The sequence below is a fragment of the Scyliorhinus torazame genome, chromosome 14 (genome assembly GCF_047496885.1).
Source record: "Scyliorhinus torazame isolate Kashiwa2021f chromosome 14, sScyTor2.1, whole genome shotgun sequence".
Lineage (NCBI taxonomy): Eukaryota > Metazoa > Chordata > Chondrichthyes > Carcharhiniformes > Scyliorhinidae > Scyliorhinus > Scyliorhinus torazame.
In genome coordinates, this window is record NC_092720.1 from 191992895 (window position 1) to 192018647 (window position 25753).

A 25753-nucleotide genomic window follows, 5' to 3' on the forward strand; every position below is an offset into this window, starting at 1 on the left:
TAGATGCACTCAGGCTCATCCCGGATGCTGAGTACTTTATGGATAAGCGTTTTGCTGAGGTGGTCGCACCTAAGGTGCAGGCAGCGCGTAGCTGGGTGACCACCAATAAAGGCAAAGAGAGCAGGAAGAGAATGCAGGAGTCCCCTGTGGCCATTCCTCTCCTAAAGAAGCATACCGTTTTGAGCAAGTTTGGTGAGGAGCGTTCAGGTGAAGGCAGAAGTAGCCAGATCTGAGTAGCTCTGCGTCACCGCGGGAAATGGTAAAGGTAAACAGGACCGTGGTGATAAGAGACTCGATAGTTAGGGGCAGAGACAGGAGATGCTGTGACCGCAAACGGGAATCCGAACAGTGTGTTGCCTCTCGGGTGTCTGGGTCAAGGATATCTTGGTGCTGCTGCAGAAAATTTTCAAGGGGGAGGAGGAGCAGCCAGAAGTCGTGTGCCCGTTGGCACAAATGACGTAATTAGAAATAGGGTGAGGTCCTGAGGAGTGATTATAGAGAGCGTGGATAAAGGTTACGAAGCAAGAGCTCGAAGGTGTTAGTCTCTGTATTACTTCCCGTGCTATGTGCTACTGAGGGGAAGAACAGGAGAATATGACAGGTGAATGTGTGGCTGAAGAATTGGTGCAGGTGGCAGGTTTTCGGATTCTTAGATCATTGGGATCTTTATTGCGGCAGAGGGGCGGATTACATCTGAACTGGAGGGGGTAGTTTTGCTAATACTACAAGGAAGGGTTTAGAGTAGATATTCGGTGGTGGCGGGCCGGAGGGAGGATCATCAGCAGCAGGGAGGCAAATGAGGGGCTTAAAGGAGATGCAGTACTCAGAAACGGCAAGCTGAAAAGGCATGACATGCAGGAGCATGACAGGGAGCAGTGAAAACCTGTAAGATTAAATTGCATCTAATGCAATGCAGGAGGGCTGACTGGGAAGGCTGATGAACTCAGGGCATGGATAGGTACTTGGGACTGGGATATTATATCCATAACTGAAACATGGCTAATGCAGGGACAGGTCTGGCAGCTTAATGTTCCAGGATACAGGTGCTTTAGGGGGGACAGAGGTGCGGGAAGCAGAGCAGGAGGAGTTGCAATGTTGATTAAGTGACGCATCATGGCAGTAGTCAGAGATGAAATAATCGAGGGATCATCGAGCGAGGCTTTGTCGGTAGATCTAAGAAATGAGAAGTGGATGGTGACCATATTGAGGTTGCACTGTGGACCCTTAAATAGTCAACGGGAATTCGAAGAACAAATATGCAGGGAGATTTCGGAGGCTTACAAGAGGAATCGGGTTGTCACAGTAGGGGAATTTTACTTTCCCTAACAAAGACGGGAATGCCATAATGTTAAGGGTTTGGAAGTGGCGGAATTTGTTGAGTGCGTTCTGAAATGTTTCCTCAGACAGTATGCTTGGGCAGCACGGTTGCAGAAGTGTCTAGCACTGCGCCAGGGTCCCAAGTTCCATCCCGCGCTGGATCACTGGCTGTGCAGAGTCTGCACATTCTCCTCGTGTCTGTGTGGGTTTCCTCCGGGTGCTCCGGTTTCCTCCCACAGTCCAAAGACGTGTAGGTTAGGTCGATTGGCCATGATAAATTGCCCGTAGTGACCAAAAAGGTTAGGAGAGGTTATTGGGTTACGGGGATAGGGTGGAAGTGACGTCTTAAATGGCTCGGTGCAGAGTCGATGGGCCGTATGGCCTCCTCCTGCACTGTATGTTCTATGTTCTATGTGGAGGGTCCTACTCTGGAAAGGTCAAAACTTGATCTACTCTTGGAAATAGGGCAGGGCAAGTGACTAAGGTAACGGTGGGGGACCAGTTTTGGACCAGTGACCATAGTTCGATTAATTTTAATATAGTTATGGAAAAGGACAAAAGTTGTCCACAGGTGCAAGTTCTAAATTGCAGCAAGGCCAATATTGAAAGAATTAGACAACGGTATATTGAAGGAGCTTGTCTGAGGGCAAATGTACTTCCGACAAGTGGGATGCTTTTAAAAGTGAAATAGGTAGAGTCTATTGTCTATGTGTTTCTGTTAGGGCGAAGGGCGTGGCTGGCAGGCGTAGGGAACGCTGGGTGACAAAACATATTGTGGATTTGGCCAGGAAAAAGAAGGAGGCTTGTCTCAGGTACAAACAGCTGCAATCAAGAGATCCCCTTCAAGTGTACAGGGAATACATGAGTATACTGACGAAGGAAACTTTAAGAGCATAAAGAAGGCACGAGGTAGCGTTGGCTGAGAGGATTACGGTGAATGCAAAGGTAATCTTTAAGTATATTAAAGGAAACAGACTAACTAGAGAGAGAATAGGACCCCTCACGGACCAAATTGGACACATATGTGTGGAAACAGAGGAGATGGGAGAGGTTCTCAATGAATATTCCTGCTTTGTGTTTACCGTGGTGAAAGGCATGAAGAATTGGGAACCTGGGAAGCTTAGTGGTGATATATTAGGCACAGTTCGCATTGTAATAGAAGAGGTTATGGACGTATTAGAATGTATGAAGGTGGATAAATCTCCTGTCCCTCTCCAGGAATGTCGAAGACAACTGAGTGAGGTTAGATAAGAAATTGTGGCAGCCCTGGCTGAGCTATTTGCATCACTGTTAGACACAGGTGAGGTACCAGAAGACTGTAGGGTAGCAAATGTTGTCCCCGTATTTAAGAAGGGCTCCAAAGAATACACTGGCACATTAGACCGGTAAGCATAATATCTCTGGTAGGTAAGTTACTGAGAGGATTCTGAGGGGTAAGATATTTGGAAATTTGGAAACAGGCATTTGGAAAGGCAATGTTTGATTAGGAGTATAGTAAGAAGTCTTATAACACCAGGTTAAAGTGCAACAGGTGTGTTTCAAATCACTAGCTTTCGGAGTACTGCTCTTTCCTCAGATGAATGAAGAGGTAGGTTCCAGAAACATATATATAGAGAAAGTCAAAGATGCAAGAGAATACTTTGAATGCGTGCATTTGCAGGTAATTAAGTCTTTACAGATCCAGAGAGAGGGGTAATCACAGGTTAAAGAGGTGTGACTTGTTCAAGCCAGGACAGTTGGTAGGATTTCGCAAACCCTGCCCAGATTGTGGTGGTGGTGGTGGTGGTGGTGGGGGGGGGGGGGGGGGGGGGGTGAACTTAATGCGACAAGAATCCAAGGTCCGGTTGAGGCCGTACTCATGTGTGCGGAACTTGGCTATAGGTTTCTGCTCGGCAATTCTGCGTTGTAGTCCGTCCTGAAGGCTGCCTTGGACCCCGCTTACCCGAAGATCACAGGCTGAATGCCCTTGACTGCTGAAGTGTTCCCCGACTGGAAGGGAACATTCCTGCCTGGCGATTGTCACGTGATGTCCGTTCATCCATTGTCGCACGACATCGCGTGACAATCGCCAGGCAGGAATTTTCAATTCCAGTCAAGGACACTTCAGTAGTAAAGGGCATTCAGCCTCTGATCTTCAGGTAAACGTTCTCCAAGACAACCTTCAGGTCCTGCGACTTAATTACCTGCAAATGTTTGCATTAAAAGTATCGTCTTGCATCTTTGACTTTTTCTATCTATATATTTCTGGAACCTACCTCTTCATTCACCTGAGGAAGGAGCAGTGCTCCGAAAGCTAGTGATTTGAAACAAACTTGCTGGTGTTTAACCTGGTGTTGTAAGACTTCTTGCGGTGCTCACTGCAGTCCAACGCCGGTATCTCCACATTATGATTAGGAGTAGTGAGCACGGCATTGTGCACGGGAGATCATGCCTTACAAATCTGTTGGAGATTTTTGATGAAGTGACCAGGTAGGTTGATGAGAGCAGGGCGGTAGACGTAACCTATATGGACTTCAGTAAGGCCTTTGATAAAGGTCCACATGGTAGGCTGCCCTGCAACATGAAATCCAGCGAGAGCTGGCAAATGGATATACAATTGACTTGATGGCGGGAAGTAGAGGGTGATGGAGGAAGGGTGCTTGTCGGACTGGAGGCCGTGACTTGTGCTGTGCCACAGTGGTCAGTGCTGGTCCCATTGCTCTTTGTTACCGATACCAACGATTTGGATGAGAATGTACAACGCATAATCAGTAAGTTTGCAGATGACACTAACATTTATGATATTGTAGACAGTGAGGATGTTTCTCAAACATTGCAGCAGGATTTCGATCAACTGGGGAAGTGGGCCGAGAAATGGTAAATGGAGTTCAATACAGATAAGATGTGTTGTATTTTGGAATGTCAACTCAAGTTAGAACATTCATTGAGAATGGTAGGACCTCAGCGCGTGTCGTGAAAAAGAGGGTTCTTGGAGTTCAGGTGCACTGTTCTCTAAAGGTGCAATCGCAGTAGAGAGGACAGTGAAGTAGTCTTTTGGCATGCTGGCTTCATCAGTAAGGGTATTGAGTTTTGGAGTTGGGAAGTTATGTTGCAGTTGTACAGGACGTTGGTGCGGGTGCACCTGGAGTATTGGGCTTAGTTTTCATTGCCTTACTATAGCAAACATGTTACTAAACCGGAGAGAGTGCAGAAGAGATTCATAAGGATTTTGCCAGGACACAAGGGACAGAGTTATGGGGAGTGATTGGACAGTCTTTGATTTTTTTCCTTTGGAGAACAGGAGACTGAGGGGTGACTTTATCGAGGTTTATAATATCAAGAGAGCAATTGTTGGGGTGAATGCACTCAGCCCTTTTCCAAGTGTTTGGGAATCAAGAACCAGAGGGCACAGGTTTAAGTTAAGTGGAGAACGAATTAATCGGAACCCGAGGAGAGACTGTTTTACACCGAGGGTGGGATGTACGTGGAATGAGTTGCAGAAGGAAGTAGTTGAGGGAAATTGACAACATTTAAAAGGCATTTGACAGATACATGGTTCGGAATGTTTTAGAGGGATATGGGCCAAATCCAAGCAAAGGGGCTCAGTTTAGATGTTTTTTTCCGTTGGCATGGACTAGTCTATGCTAATGGGTCTACCTCCATGCCGTAAATTCTATGATTCTATGGAAGAAAATCAGTAGAACGCTATTAGGAAGGAAAATGCGCCGTCTTACAATAGGGAATGTCGCTACAAATACGTTCATTCCTGATGGTAGAGTTCGGGTAAAACGATACCTTGTCCGAACTACTTATCCAATGGTCATTTCTCATTGTTTAAATGTCGAGCTGTCAGGCATCATTGTAATTAAAGTGAAATATTTAACCACAATTTAAGCTGAATGTAAATGGGATCAAATACATCACCTTATTTAAAAAAATGTTTTGAGCCATTAGTCGTCATCTATATTTTCCTCATTCTGTACTGTTTCATGAACACAATATTGAGATGACTAATGTACTTCGAATACCGTATTGCTGATGCAATTGTTATTTCAAACAATTTTACAAGACATTATATACAATTCAACTGTAATTCAACTTCTATAGTGTGGGCACACAAGCACACGCACAAATCTGTTATCTTGCTTCACGCTTCAGCTTCCTAGCTGCAGTCGCCTTCCAACGTATGTGTTCAATGTGTCCAATGAATAACAACTTGCACCACTTAAAGAATCATTTATTGGTAGACAATGGAAGCAGAACTTCTATATTGCCTTTTACTTGAGAGATCTTGTTAACTGAAAATAACATTAAAATAAGTTCGTTAATTTGAGAGTTTTCTGTATTGACCGTTGATTAAACTGTTCAAACCGCACTGCGACTTGAAGTAAATTCAGTTGATAAGTCGGAATTGAAAAGTTACTTTGAGTAACGGTAACCATGAATGGCGCATGTGGATTATTGTAATTTACTAATGTCCTTTAAAGGAGTAATACTACTGGCTGCACCTCCTCTAATGTAAAATACGACCAAGACCCAAAGGATGCTCTCCCCTTGAGAGAGCGAGCTGACTGGTAGCGATTTTACCTGAGGGTCACCACTCCTCAGACGAGGGGAAGGTGAAAAGGACGGTACCCTCAGGAAACCCCCAGCCAGTACTGCAATTGAACATGCTCTCTGTGAGTCGCTCCGATCGCGAAGCAGCCGTCCAGCCAACTGACCCCCTCATCTCAGCAAGATGTGACTGCAGGTCAGAAAAATGTGGGTCACTTTCAATTGCGTCCGGAATGGCCAATGAAGTCAGTTAGTTAAAGATCAATTAGGAATTGACAGTATGTCGTTCTTGCCAGTGAGTCTCACAACCCATGGAGGCATTTAAAAAATAATGGTTTGTCATTCACTTTTCCCGCCGGGTGCACTTGCCCGCCTGCAGTATTCCCGGCGGCGTGGGGTAACTTCACTGGAAAATCCCATTAACAAGCGTCCAAAGAATAGAATCCAGCCGCCAGCGATCGGCACGCCGCCGGGAAACAGGCGGCTGGAGGACATGAGAATCCAGCCAAATGTTTACCAATTATGATTCACTATGGGATAAAAATAGTGGGTAAAATTCGACAGGAGGCAATGGTAAACGATTGACAGCTGAACGGACACCCATTCTACACGGTGCTTAAATTTGCCTTCCATGACTTTAATGCAGTGAAATGTCGGAACAGTATGTAATCACTTAATGTCTATTTTTTTTTCTTCCCAAGTAGAATTTTATCCTGAACAACACAAGTGAAAATAGAAAATATAATCCATATGGAATCTAGTACAATACCTTTCGTTCAACAGTTAATTTAACATTGTCTCTATAGCAACACAAGAAAGCAAACGGCAGTGCACAGCTCACAACGTTCCGACTCAATTCTCGTCACTAAAGTCAATTAATCTGACGTCTTCAGATGAGCATCATCATATATTCAAAGCAATTGAGACAAATTAACTGGGGCACATGAACAGGGACAACTGCTACATATGAAAATAATTGGAGGGCGTGGTTTTATTCGAGAAGTCTGATATCACAAATTTGGCAGCATTGGCTGTATTACTAGAGGAACAGAGTCGAAAACGACTTTTTAAAACATTGGTCCTGCGTCAGCTGAAGTTTCATGCTCAATCACGGCCTCAGCGCATCATGAAGAATGGTATAATATTGCAGAGGGTACTGAAAGGGATTTAGTAGACCTTGTGAGGGAGCTCAATATAATCAATTAATTTGATAGGGTTAATGAGGAACTGTATTGACTGGGACTAGAGTTCCACCATAAAGTTGTGCTGCAGACTCATTGGGAAAGGCACTGGAAGTGGAGCGAGAAAATAATTATTCACAAAGCGAGTTGTAGGGTTTTAAATAAGATTCATAACATCAAAACTGTCACTGGGAAACTTCGTAATGGGACTACTTAGAGGGGGGATTGTGGAAGGGCAGAGGAGGGGCATCAATGGATTGATTAATGGAATCATCGCGATTAGACGCAATGCAGGGTGCAAGTGTTTTCTATCCGGAAATAAAGGGGATTGTAACTTTTCAACAGCATAGAACAAGCTTAGAAATTTCAATATCAAGCATCATATCTGATGAATTATCGGCATATCAGATTGATACTTACTGAATTGGATTCGAAGCACGTCACTTGCTGCATAAACCAGATAGTCAAAATATCGTCAGAACAACATGCAATATAGATCCCACTCTCCCATTCAATAATTAGTATTTTATTTCACTCTAGACATGATAAGAAATCGCAGCTGATCAGTCACCCTTCCCCCACCACTCGGTTAGCGAAGAATGGAGCGTGGTTAGATTTATCGGTCTGCTGGTGCAAGGGCAGAATCTGGCGACACGGGAGTGTTGTCGAGGATAGGCTGACGCTGGCGACAAACGGCCTTCTCATTATTACGTATCCAGTATAAAAAATGGATTGGTCATTTTGACAGAAAGCATCGGTCAGGAAACTGGTGGGATCCCGTATAAGGCTGTGTATCTCGACACATTTAACTCGCAGGTGACTCCACTCGGTTTCAATCGCTGGGGAAATTATGGGCTGGATGATATGTTTGCCAACGGGGCGAAAGTGAATGGATCGCTTGATCCTACCCCTGTCCTTTCAATTCAACCGATCGAGCTAATCAGGGGCTGTCTGGCAGGGTGGAGGAAATTACAGGCTTATATAGATTGGTATCTCGTCAAATGATCGTGAGATCGGGTATCCAGACATCAGTTCCGCTGGTAAGGTTGTCGGGCATCCCACAGAGTATTGAACTCTGCCCACCACAAGTAATCATTAAAAGGTCACTTAAACGCACAGTGGACCAAAGGGCAGTAGGGTCTCACGATGCCTGTTTAGTTCCAGGGACATTGGTGTTCGGTGTCCAGGTGTCGAAAAGACCATCCATGTGGCTTTTATGGACTTTCCGTGCCTTCAAACAGGCTGGCGAAGGCGCAATTGTCCAAGCCAATGATTGCAAATTTACGTTATTTTAATTGTTAATTCTCACTCAATTTCTATTAATTCTACGCATTTGCATGTTCAATGCAATACCCTGCCTTTGTAGAATGGCAGGAATAGAACTTCCTTTCGGTTCACGGAGTTGGACAAATATCTAGTTGAGAGGATGAGCTGAAGTACACGCTTGGCGTGTGGGAACCATGGGTGGAAGTGGAAGTAGTTGTTATTTAAGGAACACTCAATTCAGACAGCCAACATCAATCACTCGCTGGCCAGCCATGTGCGTTTGATGTTTTAAGAGAAACCGAGTCCGGGACTGCGGTCGGAGGCGTATCGGATTGAAGGTGTGGAAGAGTACGCGCAGGCGGGCTTTTAAGGGGTTCCTGGCAGAGTACAACACGTGTGGGAGGGATAGAGTTGCAGCAAACGAGGAACAGCCCTGGCGAAAACCTGAAAAATGCTGTATTAGCAAAATCCTTTTGTTGAGGATGAATCATGCTTGCTGTCAGGCCTAATTGTCTTGAGGGCCTTTGCATCGAGTGAACGGTGGAACAGGGTTTGTACTGTTGGTGGGTGGGGGGGGGGGGGGGGCGGAATCTCGACCAGCGGGATGCGAAGCGAAAAACTAATCATATAATAATTAATACTTTTTAGGAGCTGGTCGACATGGTCAACACTTTGTGTGTCAGGTGTCGAAAATGGGTGCGTCGTTGGAAGCGCATGAATAGCGTTATATTCTCCTCAAAATGGATGAGGAAGCAACTTGCCACTGCGAATGTATATCTATGGGGGATTACGAATCTGGTGCAGCCGGAGTTTTGGTTTCTGGGTGTGTTTAGGTATTTAACAGGATCATTCGTAGTGTCAATTGTAATCTTGGCATCCATAAAGACTTGAACAATAAGTCATGCAGACTCGAAACGTTAGCTCCCTTCTCTCTCCACAGATGCGGTAAGACCTGCAGCGATTGTCCAGTATTTTCTGTATTTGGTTGAGATTCCAGCATCAGCAGTATTTTGCTTTAATCTTTCAAGTCTGTCAGGTAGGAATGCCTCCTCATTGGATGCGATAATCAGTCTTGCAATGCGCAGTGCACTGTGACCGGAGATGATTGCCACTGCATGAATGGGTGATCTGTTCAGATTTTGGACTCATCGATGTATCTTTATTCTTAGAGAAGAAGATGGCAAACAATGCCCTTGAATTGCCCCGAGCACTCAATTGAAGATTATCTCTAAGACTGAGACCGTAATGACGTGGACAAACATCACCGTTTCGTCACTTTCGCTGGGTCAAAGCCCTGGAATTCCGTTCCTAACTACACTGTCGGTGTACCTGCACCACGTGGAATGCAGAGGTCCAAGAAGGCGAATAATCACGAAATATGCTTGGCATCTCTACAGTGGGATCACTTGATCCTTTGTGACATTTATGGCATCGGTATTGTAGATGCTACGTAGCATTTCACATTTGCACCGTTGGTGGGCACGGTGACCTTCTCGGTTACTGGATACATTTTCCCTCAATTGGTCTGTATTTTCCGACAGTGTCGATCGTATTTAGTATTATTGGGCCTACCATCGTTCAAACAAATGGGAAATATTTCATCCCTTCTCTCTTGCACAGGGGAGTTAGATAATGAATTACTTGCTGGGGAGGAACTAGCCGAAATCGCTATCAGTAGTCGACTGATGGTTCTGTTGAAGTAGATGGTCCAAATATGAGACTGTCGTATCATCTTACAGAAAATTACCCAGTATCAATCAACTAGATTCCCGCAGCAAGAAATCGGACTATCCCATTCAGAGAGGTAAAAATCTTACCGGCTGATTGTGATGGATAATTCCTCCGAGGCATTATGACGTCTGTGAATATTGCATTGTTGTTATTCGTGGCATAGATGCGTGTAATATATTGTGCTCATCAACTAAAAATGGCTGTAGTTTTCCGCTCTGATGAATAATTTCCCGCGCTTAGTTTAATCGGTACTCTAAGAAGTAAAGAAAGCCTGCATGATAGCTGATATGTTATAATATTGTTTGGTATTCCTTTCAAAAGTAGAGATCAATAATGTTCCTCCCATCTTGGTATGATAATTATTGTTATTATAAGGCCTGAAATGGACTCAAATTATTTTCTTAATGTTTTGAGGTATATTGCAAGTCTGATCTATAATTAAAATAATTATATAATATATTATCATCAACTTGAGTCAAATGTTATCACCAAATTGACGTTTGTGCATTCGAAACAGGAAGGATGTAGATGTTCTCCAAACTGTTGCAATAATAGTAATCACAATCATAGCAATGTTACCAACAATACTCCGTGTTGGTATTGCGACCTTACTACGAGGGCTCAGTCCAGCAGATTCAATACAACCCGTAGACGAACTGGGAGGTCATCCCTGGTGCCCTGGCTAACATTACGATTCATTGAACATCACAAAAAATAATTGCCCACCTGGGAACTTCCTTTGTGTAACTTCGCTGTTACCATTATTCCTCAATGAGCAACACACCAATTAAGTGACCGCCTGATGAGCTGCAATGAGAGGCGGACCCGGTAATTTCAAACGGGGAAAGGGAGTGGAGCATCGGAGTTAGAGACAGCTGGGGAGACGGGGAGCTGGCCAATGACGAGCAGGGTGTGGTGGCTGGTAAGTGACTGTTAATATGCATGATCTATTCTAATTGACTACCAGATCAAATGGAAGTAGGTGAAAAATTAGACAGGTTGGAAGATTAAAGACCAGCTGGAAATTGAAATAGAAACTCAAAAATAATAATTAAATAAAGTTGAGTTGTAGGGCCAGGCGATGTGGTGTACGTGCATGATATGGGAACTGGTGGACCACATTACGGTTCCTCGTGAACTAATTTGGAGAATTGTGAGTTTCCTGAGAAATCTTGGCTCAGAGTTGATGAGCTGGAGTCTGAGTTTCAAATGCTGCGACCCACCAGGGAGTGGAGAGTTTCCTGGACGCTATGTTTCAGAAGACAGTCAAACCCCTTAGTTCAACTACCTTGAATTTAGTCAGTGCTCAGGGATAGGCGGAAATGACTCTGAGTGAGACTGGTGGCTTGATCCAAGACATCAGGTTGCAGGAAACACAGCCCTTGTCCTATTACAACAGGACAAATGTAATATAGCCTTTCTTACGTGCCTTTTCTATCTCCTGATTTATTTTCTGGCCCACAACCTGAGTACAGCTAAGGACCTCTCAGCAAGGATAACCCCCATCACGGCCCATTTTCCTTTGAGATTCCTGAGCCCTACCACACAGATTCTACATCTTATGACCCTATATCGCTTCATACTGTCGATTTAATTGAACTTCTTACCAATATTGCATCCCCTCCCAACTGCCCACCTGCCTGTCCTTTCGATAGGATACATATCCTTGGATATTTAGATCCCAGCCCTGATCCCCTTGCAGTCAAGTTTCTGTGATGCCGGAACAACATTTCTGCCAATTTCAGTGTGTGCTCGAAGCTCATTTAACTTATTTTACATACGACACGCAATTTGGTGCAACACACTGAGTCCTGAGTTCACCATCCGCCCTCTCCTTCTCATGTTGTCCTCTTTTCTGCTGTGAACGACTTTCGATTCCTGCTGCTTTCCAAACTTTCTGTTCCATTACTTCTTCTATTACTTGTTCTCAGAAACTAAATCAAGAGATAGAAAATACACCTAAGGAAGGCAATATTTCAATAACAATGGGGGACATCAATGTGTAGGTGGGCTGGGAAAATTAGGTTCGTAGCGGATTTCCAGCAAATTAATTTGTAGAACATCTACAAGATGTCTTTTTTGGCGTACCTTGTCGTAGAGCCCACTAGGGAACAGGACATTTTGTATTTTTCTTTAGTTTTAGAGCACCCAATTCATTATTTTTCCAATTAAGGGGCAATTTTAGCGTGGCCAATCCATCTACCCTGCGCATCTTTGGGTTCTGGGGGCGAAACCCACGCAAACACAGGTAGAATGTGGAAGTTCCACACGGACAGTGACGCAGAGTCGTGATCGAACCTGGGAGCTCGGCACAATGCTAACCACTGCGCCAGCGTGCTGCCCGGAAATTTTATATTTGATGATTTTTATGATTTGTAATGAGGAATACTTGATTGGAACTTACTGTGAAGACATCTTTGCGATGCAGTGAATACAGAATGGTAGAATTCACCCTACAATTTGACGGGAGACGCTGGAATCAGATGTAACAATTGAGTAAATGTAACCACAGACATGAGGGAGGAGCTGCCCAGAGTTGATTGGAAGGGGAGCCTATCAGGGTGGACAGTGGAACAGCAATGGCAGGACTTTACGGGGGTTATTCGAGAGGCACAACCCAAGGGCGAGGAAACATGCCCAAGGGAGGACAACAATGGTTGACAAGGGAAGTCAAGGAAAGCACAAACACAAAATTTCATGCACATAAGGTGGCCAGGATTAGTGAGAAGCTAGCGGATTTGGAAGTATTTACAATCAAGCAGAGGACAACTGATAAGCAATTCGGAGCGGGGAGAAGATGAGATACGAGTACAAGCTAGCTACTAGTATAAAAATATAGTAAGAGGTTTTTTTCGCTATGTGAAAGGCAAAAATGGGTACTGAACCACTATAGTAATGAGGAACAAATAAATGATAGAGGAACTGAATAGATACGTCGCATTAGTCATCATAGTGGAAGTCACCAGTGATATGCCAGAACTTCAAGACAGTCAGGGGGCAGGGATGTGTGTCGTGCCCATTACTCAGGAGAAGGTGCTGAGGAAACTGAAATGTGTGAAAGTGAATAAATAGTCCACACCGGGTGAACTACACCCGAGTGTTCTAAATTATTGCTGAGGAGATTGGAGCTAAGGAATTACTGGAGTCAGAGACTGTCCTAGAGGACTGGAAAATGGCTAATGGAATACCACTGTTTGAGAAGCAAGACAAGGACAAGATTGGAAATGACAGGCCAGTTAGCCTGACTTTCAATGTTGGTAAGACTTTAGAGTCTATTATTAAGGATGAGATTGGGGAATACTTGGAAGTGCATGGGAAAATAGGGCTTAGTCATCAATGATTCATAAGGCCATAAGACCATAAGACGTAGGAGCAGATTTAGGCCACTCGCCCCACCGAGTCTGCTCAGCCATTCAATCATGGCTGATATTTTTCTCATCCCCAGTCTCCTATCTTCCCCCCATAACCCCTGATCCCCTTATTAATCAAGAATATATCTATCTCTGCCTTAAAGACACACCCAGTGATTGACCTCCACAGCCTTCTGAGGCAAAGAGTTCCACATATTCACCACCCTCTGGTTGAATAAATGCCTCCTCATCTCTATTTTCAAGGATCATCCCTTTAGTCTGAGATTGTTTTCTCTGGTTCTAGTTTTTCCTGCAAGTGGAAACAGCCTCTCCACCTAAACTCTAACCAGGGCTTGCAGTATCCTGTAAGTTTCAATAAAATCCCCTTCATCCTTCTAAACTCCAACGAGGACCCAGAGTCCTCAGTTGCTCATTCGCCAAGGTAATATCAGGCATGACTAATCTGTTAGAATTCTTTGAGGTGTAACGAGGAAACAAGACAATGGAGATCCAGTGGACGTGATCTATTTGACTAGATGCCGTGCAAGAGGTTGTTAATACGTTAAGAGTCCATGATACTAGCGAGAAGGTATTCGCATGGATAGGGGATTGACAGAAGGCAGGGAGTGACGATAAAGTGGTCGTTTTCAGGGTGGCAGCCGGTAACTAGTTGTTTTGCACAGGTGTCAGTGTTGGGACTACAGCTATTCATGATATATGTTAATGTTTTGGAAAAAGGAACTGAGGGCTTTTTTGCGAAGTTTTCAGATGTTCCAAAGATCTGCAGAAGGTAGTGTTGAGGAAGCAGGGAGGTCGCAGAACGACTTTGACAGCTCGGAGTGTGAGCAAAGAAGTGGCAGATGGCAAACAACTGAAAAAGTGACTGGTTACGCACGTTGGTGGGAGAATATTTACTAAATGCGAAAAGGCTCGGAAATCTGATCCACAAAGTGACTTCGGCGTATTAGTTCAAGATTCTCTTCCGGTTGACAGGCAGGTTCAGTTCGCAGTTAGGAAGGCAGCTGCAATGTTCATTTCGAGAGCGATAGAATATAAACCCAACATCTGTGGTGAGTAGATTACTAGAAAGGTTCTGAGGGATAAGATATACGCATTTGGAAGGTCAGAGTTTGATTAGGAGTTGTCAACACGGATTTGTCCATGCTTTACACATTTGTTTGAGTTCTTTGATGAAGCGACCAGGAAAAAAGATGAGGGCAGGCCGGTAGACGTAATCTATATAGACTTCACTAAGGCCTTTGATAGGGAGAGCTGGCTAATCGGATACGCAGTTTGTTTGATAGTTTGAAGCAGAGGGTAATGGTGGAAGGATGCTTGTCGGACTGGAGGACTGTGACTACTGGTGTGCCTCACGGATCAGTGCTGGGCCCATTGTTTTTGTTATCTATATCAACGATTTGGATGAGAATGTACAAGGCATGATCAGAAAGTGCAAAGATAGATATGCAGGGAAGAAAGATTTTGGCATGCTGGACTTCATCAGTCAGGGCACTGAGCATAGAAGTTGGGAATTTATGTTGCGATTGTACAGGGCGTTGCTAAGGCCGCACCTGGAGTACTGTAACGAAAGAGAAAATGCTGGAAAATCTCAGCAGGTCTGGCAGCAAATGTAGGGACAGAAAAGAGCTAACGTTTCGAGTCCAATGACTATTTGTTAAAAGCTGGAGTACTGTGTTCAGTTTGGGTCGCCAGGCTGCACGAACGATGTTACTAAACAGCAGAGGGTGCAGAAGAGATTTACAAGTAAGTTGCCAGGACTCAAGGGTCTGAGTTATATGGAGCGATTGGACAGGTTAGGACTTTTTTCTTTGGAGCGCAGGAGACTGAGGCGTGATCTTATAGATGTGTATAAGATCATGAGAGGCATTGATAGGGTGATTGCACTCAGTCTTTTTCCCAGTGTTGGGAATCGAAAACCAGAGGGTATAGGTTTAAGTTAAGAAAGGGACGAATTAATGGGATCTTGAGGAGCAACGTTTTTACACAGTGCGTGGTACGTATATGGAATGAGCTATCAGCAACTGGCTGAGGCAGAGATATGGACAACATGCAACAGACATTTGAATATATATATGGATAGGAAAGGTCTAGAGGGATATGGGCTAAATTCAGGCAAATGGGGTTAGCTTAGATGGGTTTGTTGGTTGGCATGGACCAGTTTGGGCAAAAGGGCGTGTGTCCGCGACGTAGATTCTATGATACGAGCAGGGATGTACTGCTGAGGCTGTATACCGCTCTGATACGACCCCTATTGGAATATTGTGAGCAGTTTTGGGCCCCGTACTTAAGGAAGGATGTGTTGGCCTTGGTGAGGGTCCAGAGGAGGTTCACACGCCTCGTAATGAAGGGTTTATCAAATGAGGAAATGTTGCAGATTCTGGTCTGTACTTGCTGGAGTTTAGAAGGATGAGGGGGAGGGGGGGGGGGGGATCTTATTGGAATTTGCAGAATACTGAGGCCTTGATAGGGTAGACATGGAGAAAATGTTTCCACTAGTAGAAGAAACTAGAGCCGAGGGCATCATCTTAGAAATAAGGTGCGATGCTTTAAAACTAAGAGAAGGAGGAATTTCTTCAGACAAAGGGTCTTGAATCTGGAACTCTTTGCCGAAAAAGGCTGTGGAGGCTGAACCCCTGAGTGTTTTTATGTCAGCGATCCATAATTTTTCGATTAATAAAGGAATCAGTGGTTCAGCGGAAAAGGCAGGATAAGAAATGTATCTACCATGATCGAGTGGGGGAGCACACTCGATGGCCTGAAAGACCGAATTCTGTTCCTCTCCCTTCTCGTTTTATGGTAGCTTGGCTGTCGCTCATTATATATTGCAACAGACCCATTTGCTGCAAAGTGCTATTGAATGCCTGCCAGTCACGATCCATTACGCATAAATGCAAAGATGTCATTCTTTCTCTCAGTGCAATCACGATAACAATTGCATCAGTTGCACGCACTTAAATTTTCATCAATTATTTAGTCTAATTGACAAATTCACCTGAGCCGTTATATTATCTAGAGAGATATGAACATTCATGCAGAATGAGCGTTTGGGAGTACCTTTGAAATCATAGGCAAATATGGCAAAGCTACTAAATTTGGAAAAACTATCATTTAATTTGTGTTTACATAATGATGATCAGATTGACTGCTTAGTTGACAGAAAATCTTCAGAGAGTCCTATGAGCGTGTTACGAAAAGACAGAAACGTTTTGGAACGAAACACAGACATTTACTTACATCAACAATTCTCAAAAGATATCAGTACATTTCTTTTCATTGATACTGATTTACATCTTTCAGAACTATTGTTGGTGGTCGTCTATGAGAAAAGTATTTGTAAATAAACTCAGAAATGTCATTAACGAAAAATCATCGAGTCAACTTAACTGTAATTATACAAACAAGCAATGGGAAGAGAACATCATAATGTGAAGGACCAAAGGTGCACAGAGCTTCCACGCTACACGAAGAGAAACACCTAACTGCTTCACTAACACTACCTATACATTAGGCACACATTAATTGAGAATCATTTGATGGAAATAAACACCAGTGGGGGAAATGAATAAAATGTTTTAAAATAAGGATCGTAACATGTTACAAGATTTTACCTTTCTCTCTTTGATTCAGGTTTTCTTCTAATGAGGGAAGGGAATAGTGCCAGTATTCAAAATACATTGGTTGTTAACGAAACATTTTTATAATTGTGCACGCCTTGATTTCTCGTAAAGTATCTGGATAAGGTATCCAAAGACTAATTTTGGTGAACTGATGCCTCGAGCAATACAAATAGTTTTGACTTTGTAAAACACACATAGCTATTCACCTATCAATGAAGACTTAACATGCTGATTTTAAAAATAAATGTTGAAATAGAATTATCTCGGAATTTTTGTGACGTAGACAATAACAGGTACACCGCAAAGGAGTACGACTTTAATGCAAATATTTTAGTTATCCCAGATAGTTTTTACTCACCTATCTTTTGGAGAGCTTGTTTTGTAATATTTAGTTCTGAAAAAAATGCTTTTAATATCATGTTTCAATATTATTGTCTTGTGTTTACTTCCTTTTAATAGGTCATCTACAATAGGCTTGTTTTAGCGATATTATCTCATATCTCGAATTTTGCAGAATAAATATAATTTGTGCAGTGTCACGCAGCCATTGTGAGAGAATACAATCTGCATGCACGAAGAGCTCCATTTGTGCCTGAAAGCACCGGATCTCTTTGCATATGGACAGGGTTGCTGGGCTACGAGGTGTCCTTTGTTCATCTATAAATAGAAATGTGAGAGTCCTATTTTGCATCTCTTTGCAGAATCATCTTGGGATATCATAGAAGATAGGAAGAAGGGCGTATGCAATTACACTGCTGTTCAGATAAACGGTTTAATTAATTTTAATAGAAGAAACACGCTATCAGTTTCTATTTCCTCCTTCGGTTCCCGTTTACCACTAAAGTCTTCAATGCATTGTCAATTTATGTCAGTCTTTCTCTGAAAGACAAAGTATAATGACATAATTGTTGACAGTTTATGGAAATAGTGACTCTATGATTATTCAACCGTAGATATTGGTGAACCACATTCGAGTCATGATGTGTTCACTGGATACGTTAACTTTGCCCAGTGTCTTCATTTTCCATTTCGAAATGAATTTTGACATGAAATGACGTGACCAGACTAATACAACATGGAATTGCTGTGTATGCCGCAATTTTGCTATTGGGCGTCATCTTCTATTGTCAAGGACACGACTGAAATGTTGTTAATATCTCATTAGATACATAAGATACGTTTTGAAAACGATTGTCAGGAAATTTGCTTGAAAGAGTACACAAATTCATGGCATGGTCAAAAGCCGAGCACATGCCGATAGACCAAAAAAGAGAGAAGGAAAACATGAAAAGAGAAATACACGTAAGAAAAAATAAAGAAAAAGGAAGGACGAAAGAAAACTAATAAAGGAAACAGTCGATTGGTCGTAGATAACTTGAACATTTCTGAAAGAGACAAATGTTTCCAAAGGGCTCAGTTCTGCCACTCACCAGTACAAACACAGAATGCTAAATTTCAGAACAATTATGCAAATGATAATTGTTGGCATGTCAGCTCCGATATGTGTCTTCCAGCAATAAAAAGAAACACAGATCAAGAGCTCCGCTGATAATTTTAAACTGTCTGTTAAGGATTTTTTGAGTGGACTGAGATTTATTAAACATATCTGCCTATTTTCCGAATCATATCTAACAGTATTTATCATGATGTGGAGATGCCGGCGTTGGACTGGGGTGAGCACAGTCCGAAGTCTTACAACACCAGGTTAAAGTCCAACAGGTTTGTTTCGATGTCACTAGCTTTCGGAGCGCTGCTCCGAATCCTTCACCTGAGGAAGGAGCAGCGCTCCGAAAGCTAGTGACATCGAAACAAACCTGTTGGACTTTAACCTGGTGTTGTAAGACTTCGTACAGTATTTATCATAGAATAGAATTTACAGTGCAGAAAGAGGCCATTCGGCCCATCGAGTCTGCACCGGCTCTTGGAAAGAGCACCCTACACAAGGTCAACACCTCCACCCTATCCCCATAACCCAGTAACCCCACCCAACACTAAGCGCAATTTTGGACACTAAGGGCAATTTATCATGGCCAATCCACCTAACCTGCACATCTTTGGACTGTGGGAGGAAACCAGAGCACCCGGAGGAAACCCATGCATACACGGCGAGGATGTGCAGATCCCGCACAGACAGTGACCCAAGCCGGAATCGAACCTGGGACCCTGGAGCTGTGAAGCAATTGTGCTATCCACAATGCTACCGTGCTGCCCCTATTTGCTCTTTGTTGGCCATTTTCAAAGGTGGGCGGGTGGAGTATATATTCTACATGAAATGAAATGAAATGAAAATCGCTTATTGTCACAAGTAGGCTTCAAATGAAGTTACTGTGAAAAGCCCCTAGTCGCCACATTCCGGCGCCTGTTCGGGGAGGCTGTTACGGGAATTGAACCGCGCTGCTGGCCTGCCTTGGTCTGCTTTCAAAGCCAGCGATTTAGCCCTGTGCTAAGCAGCCCCTGCCATTATCTGCCACGAACAACAGGACCGACAACAGCAATCCCTGCGGCAAGTAACTCAACTCCTGACCCAACAAAAGACATGTCCACCACCTACAAGGCACAAGTTAGGAGTGAGGTGGAATACTCTCTACTTGCATGGATGAGCTTAGCACAAACAACAGCCCACAAGTATTGACACCATCCAGGAAAAAGCAGCCCGGCGTTTTGGCACACCTTCCAGAAACGGTTGTACCATCAACAAGATGCACTGCAGGGCTCATCAATGTTGCTTGGGCAACATCTTCAAAACCCATGACCTCTGCTATTCGACACCTACAAGAACAAGGGAAGCAGATTCATGGGACCACCACCACTTAGAAATTCCACTCCAAATCAATCACCATTTTGTCTTGGAAATGCATCGCCATTCCTTCGGTGTTACTGCATCAAAATCATATAACTTCTCCCTTAACAGCACTGTGGGTGTACATACATTTCAGGGACTGCAGCAGTTCAAGAAGGCTACTCAGCGCTCGCTTCTGAAGGAACACCAGGTCTGGCCAATAAATATTGGCCGACCCAGCGACGCCCGCATCCCGTACATGAATCGAAAAAACCCAGATGTAAATTGAATACATCAGCCATTCATTGGGACGTGAGGCTTACTGTACATTATCATGCTGGCACATGGCAGAGTTGTGTTGTTGATAGTACTTTTTGACTGACGGCGACGTCCTGTTAGTTGAAAGCACCATCGGTATAGCCACTGCATTGTAGCATCATCAAACAGTCCGCTAAGCATTATTCACATTTTGAGATACTTTCCCTTTCTATGGGAAGTTGAATCAGATTGGGCAGTGTTCATGCCGAAGATTTGCAAGCTTTGGCATATTTGTGAGATTTCCCGATGAACAGCAAAAAATGTCATGGAAAGGATAGCTATTGACCCGACGGACAACTTTCATGCACTCTATTTATAAGTAGAGATTTAGAGGTGTGCAAATGGCAATCGAAAAGATTGCTGGAGAGATCAGTCATCTAGCACACCGGAGTTATAAGAATCATAAAGCACATCGGGGAAATGGAACACGAAACAACGAGAAGGACAAGGCCATTCTCTCGCACTGATCTGACAGAAAACTCAAATCTGCATCCTATCTACTCGCGATAACCTTTAACATTCATGTTTACCAAGAAGCTATTCATCTGCCTTACAAAATATTTAATGGACTTCGAGACTGGCATTTGCTGAAGAGTAGCACATAAGGAGGCCCTCTTCTCTGTAAACAGCAAAATAGGCACTTTTGGCCCAGTTTAGCCAGCAGGATCTGACCAGAACATCGCCATACCCTCAAAGACAAGATATAGTGAAAATGAGAGGAAGCAGCAACTCGAGAGGCCAGCGGGACACCAAGCACTACTGCAAGTGACAAGAGCAGCAAGCAAGCGGTTCTGTGGACTCACGCGGCGAGGTGTCCTCAACCATCTCCGCGAGAGGGAGGCCAGCGAAGAAAAAACCGACCCCTCCCCATCCCCCACCCACCAGGAGTTGAATGGAAGACGTTCCTCACCAGGCAACTGATGGCGATGAAGGACAGCATCGAAAGCGAAATAACGACGGCAGTCAAAGAGGCGGCAGCTGAGGCGCCATCTGTCATGAAGATGGCTCTCGAACGCACGGGTAAGAGACTAAAAGCCCAGGGGAACGATAAAGGAGTTGGAAAATGGAGCCAACAGTGCGACCCAACCATATCCCTCGGCACCGAAATCAAAAGGTTGGCGGCGACCCATGGGAGCCTGAGGAACAAGAAAAAATAGTCTAGGCGGCAGACCATCCAAATGAAGGGCCTGCCTGACGGAACCGATGGCAGGGACCCGACCGACTACGTGGCAAAAATGCTGGGCAACCTAGTGGGAGGGACCGCTTCCCCAAGCTGCCAGAGATCGACAGGACTCACAAGTCGCACAGACCAAAACCCAAGGCGGGGAAGCAGCCGAGAGCGGTTATAGCCAAGGTCCCACTGCCAGGAAAGAATCCTTCACTGGGCCAGGGAGACGAAGATATGCACCTAGGAGGGTCATAAAATTAGAATATACCAGGACATTGGGACAGACCTGGCGAAGTGTAGGGAGAAGTTCAACAGGCAAAGTCAGCCCTATAAAAAAGCAAAATCAGATTCGGGTTGCTATAAACAGCAACTTGGGAACGTACCAGGCCAAGGAACATTTTTCTTTACTGCTCCTGCAGAGGTGTAAGAGTTCGTCCATACGAACGGTCGAAGGGGCAGACAGCAAGAGAGGCAGCGATGAGTAAGGCACAGAGGAAGCAGACGAAACAATGCATAATTTTGCGTGAGATTGCATTGCCTCGTTATCAACCTGTTAGAAAGGAGGGGGCAAGCGAAGCACAGTGCAGGAGCGGGTGAGGTGGAGGCAGCGAGGTCACCAACAGAGCGGGCGCAACCGTGGGTGAGGTCGACCCTGGTAGGGAGGGGCACGACACGAGCGGAAAGCTAGTGCCAGGAGGTATGGGTGAGCGGGGGCCACGGTGCACCTCCCACTGGGGAGGAGCATCTGGCGAGGCCAAATTGCGCCAGTGGGCGGAAAGTAGAGGTGTAGACAGAAGAGGAGGTACACGACGGGGGGAAGGGGGGAGGGGTCGGGACAGCGAGGGGGGGGGGGGGGGGGAGGGGAACAAAACGGCAAGGGTGAAGAGCTCGAGACTGACCTCAGCAGGTCACTCTCGGAAATGTGGGACAAGATGGGACCACAAGCAGCTACTTCGGAGGGTGGCTAAACAAACGGAAACCACAGAGTTTAGCGGCTCACCCACATGTCGTACACAAAGTTGGCAGCCATGTTGCGTGTCCCCTGGAGAAAAGGGAAACCCCGAAGCACAGGGACCGGGCCCCATGATGAGAATGGTGACAGAGGCCATCTTGAATGGCGGTCTAACAAAGGAAAATCCCGGAGCGCAGGGGCACATCGACAAGGTAAGTATGGTTGACTCCGCAGGAGTGGGGAACCCCATCAGAATAGTCACCTGGAATGTCAGGGGACTTTATGGCCCGGTGAAAACATCCAGAGTCTTCGCCCACGTGAAAAGTATGAAAGCTGACATAGCCTTCCTGCAAGAGACACACCTCCGGGAGAAGGACCGACTGCGGGTACGAATTGCTGGGTGGGAAAACCTATTATTCTTGCTATGGAACGAGACCCAAGTGGATAGCAAATATTGATAAGCAAGAGGTCGCTGCTAACTGTGACGATGATGGTAATCAACCAATGGAGGGTCGGTACATCATGGTCGGCAGTGTTTGGACGGAGCACGGGTGGTCCTCATGAACATATAGGCGCCCAACTGGGATAACACTGAATTTGTAAAGACGATGGCAGAAATCCACAACATAGACTCGCACCAACTGATCATGCTTGGAGGTTCTAACTGTGTTCAGAACCCACTGACAGACAGATCGGAGCCCGGAACTGGGTGAATGGTAGGCATGGTCATATAACTGGGAACGTTTATAATGAACAAAGAACAAAGAAAAATACATCACGGGAAAATGCCCTTCAGCCCTCCAGGCCTGTGCAAATCATGATGCCCTAACTAAAACACACCTTCTGCACTTACTCGGTCCGTATCCCTCTATTTCCTCCCTATTCATGTACCCATCCTGATGCTTCTTCAATGTCGCTAATGTGCCTCTCTTCACACATCCTCTGGCAGCGTGTTCCAGGCACCCCCCACTCTCTGCGTGAAAGGTGTACACGACACATCTCCCTCAAACTTTGCCCCCTCACCTTGAACCTGAGCCCCCTTGTAATTGGCACTTACACCTTTGGAAAATGGCTCTGACTATCCAACCTGTCTATGCCTCCAATAATTCTGTAGACCACTATGAGATCTCCCGCAGCTTCCGTCTTTCCAGTGAAAACAATCCTAGTTTATTCAACCGCTCTTCAGTGTAAACCACTCGAGACCAGCCAACACCCCGTTGAACGTTCTTTGCACTCTCTCCAAAGCTTCCATGACTTTCTGAAAATCTGGTGACCAGAACTGCATGCAATACTCCAAATGCATCCCAAGCAAGGTGTTACGCAACTAAAACATGATTTTCAAACACCTTTTTTCAATGCCACGGCTGATGAAGGCAAGCATGCTATATGACTTCTTAATCACCTTGGCTACCTGTGTTGCTACTTATAGGGAACTGACGACCTGCAGGCCCAGATCCGTCTGTATGTTAATGTCCCTACGTTTTCTGTCATTTACAATGTAGTTTATGCCGAGATTTGATCCTCCAAAATTCGGCACCTTGCATTTGTCCAGATTAAACTTAATATGTAATTTATGTGCCCAAATATCCAATCTATCTATAATCCTGTTGCACCCTCCGACAATCCACGGCACTATCAGCAACTTCGCCAATCTTTGTGTCATCCGTAAACTTACTTATCAGACCACCCGCATTTTCCTCCAGATCATTTGTATATACTACAAAGAACAGAGGATCCAGTACTGATCCATGCGAAACACCACTAGCTTCAGATCTCCATTTTGGTAAACACCATTCTGCCAATACTCTCTGTTTTCGCTGACCAAGCCAGTTCTGTATCCATCTAGCACTCCCCCCCCCTAGTGACTTCCGATTTTACTTTTTCTACCAGTCTGCCATATGGTACTTTGTGAAACGCCTTACTAAAGTCCGTATGAATTACACCCACAGCCCTTCCATCATCACCTTTCTTTGTCAACTCTTCAAAAAACTGAATTAAGTTGGTTACACAGGACGTTCCCCGTAGAAAACCACTTGCCTGTCACTAACCAGTCCAATTTTACTCCATTGTGCATATAATTTGTCCCTCAGTATATTTTCCAAAAGCTTCCCCTCCATTGATGTCAGACTCACAGGCCTATAATTTGCTGGATCATCTCTGCTTCCTTTCTCAAAAAAAATATCAACAATGTCTATTCTCCAGTCATCTGGAAACTCGTCTGGGTCAAATAAGATCTGACTATATCTATTAAGACCCCAGTTATTTCTCCCCTTGCCTCCCAGAGTAACCTGGGATAGATCCCATCCGACCCCGGGGACTTGTGTACCTTAATTCAATTTAGGACACTCAACACTTCCTCCTTTGATATATTGACGTTCTGAAGAGCGTTCACATCCCTATCCCCGATCTCAATATCCTTCATCTCCTTCTTCCAGGTGAATACCGATAAAAAGTACACATTAAGGATTTCACCCACTTCCTGTGGTTCCACGAATAACTTCCCTCTATTGTCCCTGAGTGGGTCTAGCCTTTCTCTTGCTACCATCTTGCTCCTAATATATGCATAAACGCCCTGGGATTCTCTATCATCATGTTTGCTAAAACCATTTCATGGTCTCTTTTAGCCCTCCTAATACCACATTAACTTCCTTCCTACTTTCACTGTACTCCGCAAGGGCTTCGTCCGTTTTAAGATGCCTAGACGTATTGTACGCTTAATTTTTCCTATTGATTAAGCTTAAAATCTCCATTGTCATCTACAGTTCCCCTATCCTGCCATTCCAGTCCTTCATTTTTGCAGGGACATGCCTGTCCTCCAGTTCAATCAATTTGCTTTTACAAGCCTCCCACATGGCAGACGTGGATTTGTCCTCAAATTGCCGCTCCCAATCCACAGTCCCACGTTCCTCTCTAATTTGGATGTTCGCCCAATTAAGTACCCTCGACTGAGGGCCACGCGTGTCCTTATCCATGACTAATCGCAATCGGATGGAATTATGGTTGCTAAGCCCAAAATGGGCCCCACTAAAACATCAATTACCTGGCTTGGCCCATTCCCCAATACCAAGTTCAGTATGGCCCCTCCATCGTTGGCTTTTCAACATACAGTATCAAAACGCCCTGCTGCATACATCTAAAAAAATGCTCTCCAACCGAGCCCCGAATGGAAGGAATTCCCAGTCATTATGGGGGAATCCATACTCTGCCATCAAAACTACCCTGGTTATTTCCACACCTTTTCAGTTTCTGACTATACAACGGTTCCTCTGTCTCCTGCGGGCTGTTGGGAGGTTTACAGTACACTCCCAACATTGTGATTTCACCTTTCTTACCCTGATCTCTACCTATAATGCCTCACTACAAGCTATCTCCAATGTGTCTTCCCCCAGCACAGCTGTGATATGCTCCCTAATAAGCAGTGCAACTCCACCACTTCTTTTGTTTCCCCTTTGTCCCAGCTAAAACAACGATATCCCTGAATGTTAAGCTGTCATTCCTGTCCCTCCGTTAACTGTGTCTT

General features: G+C 44.6%; 1 protein-coding gene across 1 annotated transcript in view; it reads right to left on the reverse strand.

Moving 5' to 3' along the window:
• The window catches only part of LOC140389103 (uncharacterized), a 383180-nt gene that overhangs the window by 264307 nt on the left and 93120 nt on the right, over nt 1–25753 (reverse strand). The window contains exons 18-22 of the mRNA XM_072473262.1: nt 17375–17410; nt 17008–17034; nt 10115–10156; nt 7452–7478; nt 5571–5594 (exon numbers count right to left, since the gene is read on the reverse strand). Of these exons, the coding sequence (XP_072329363.1) occupies nt 5571–5594; nt 7452–7478; nt 10115–10156; nt 17008–17034; nt 17375–17410 (156 nt within the window). The remainder of the gene's footprint in view (nt 1–5570; nt 5595–7451; nt 7479–10114; nt 10157–17007; nt 17035–17374; nt 17411–25753) is intronic.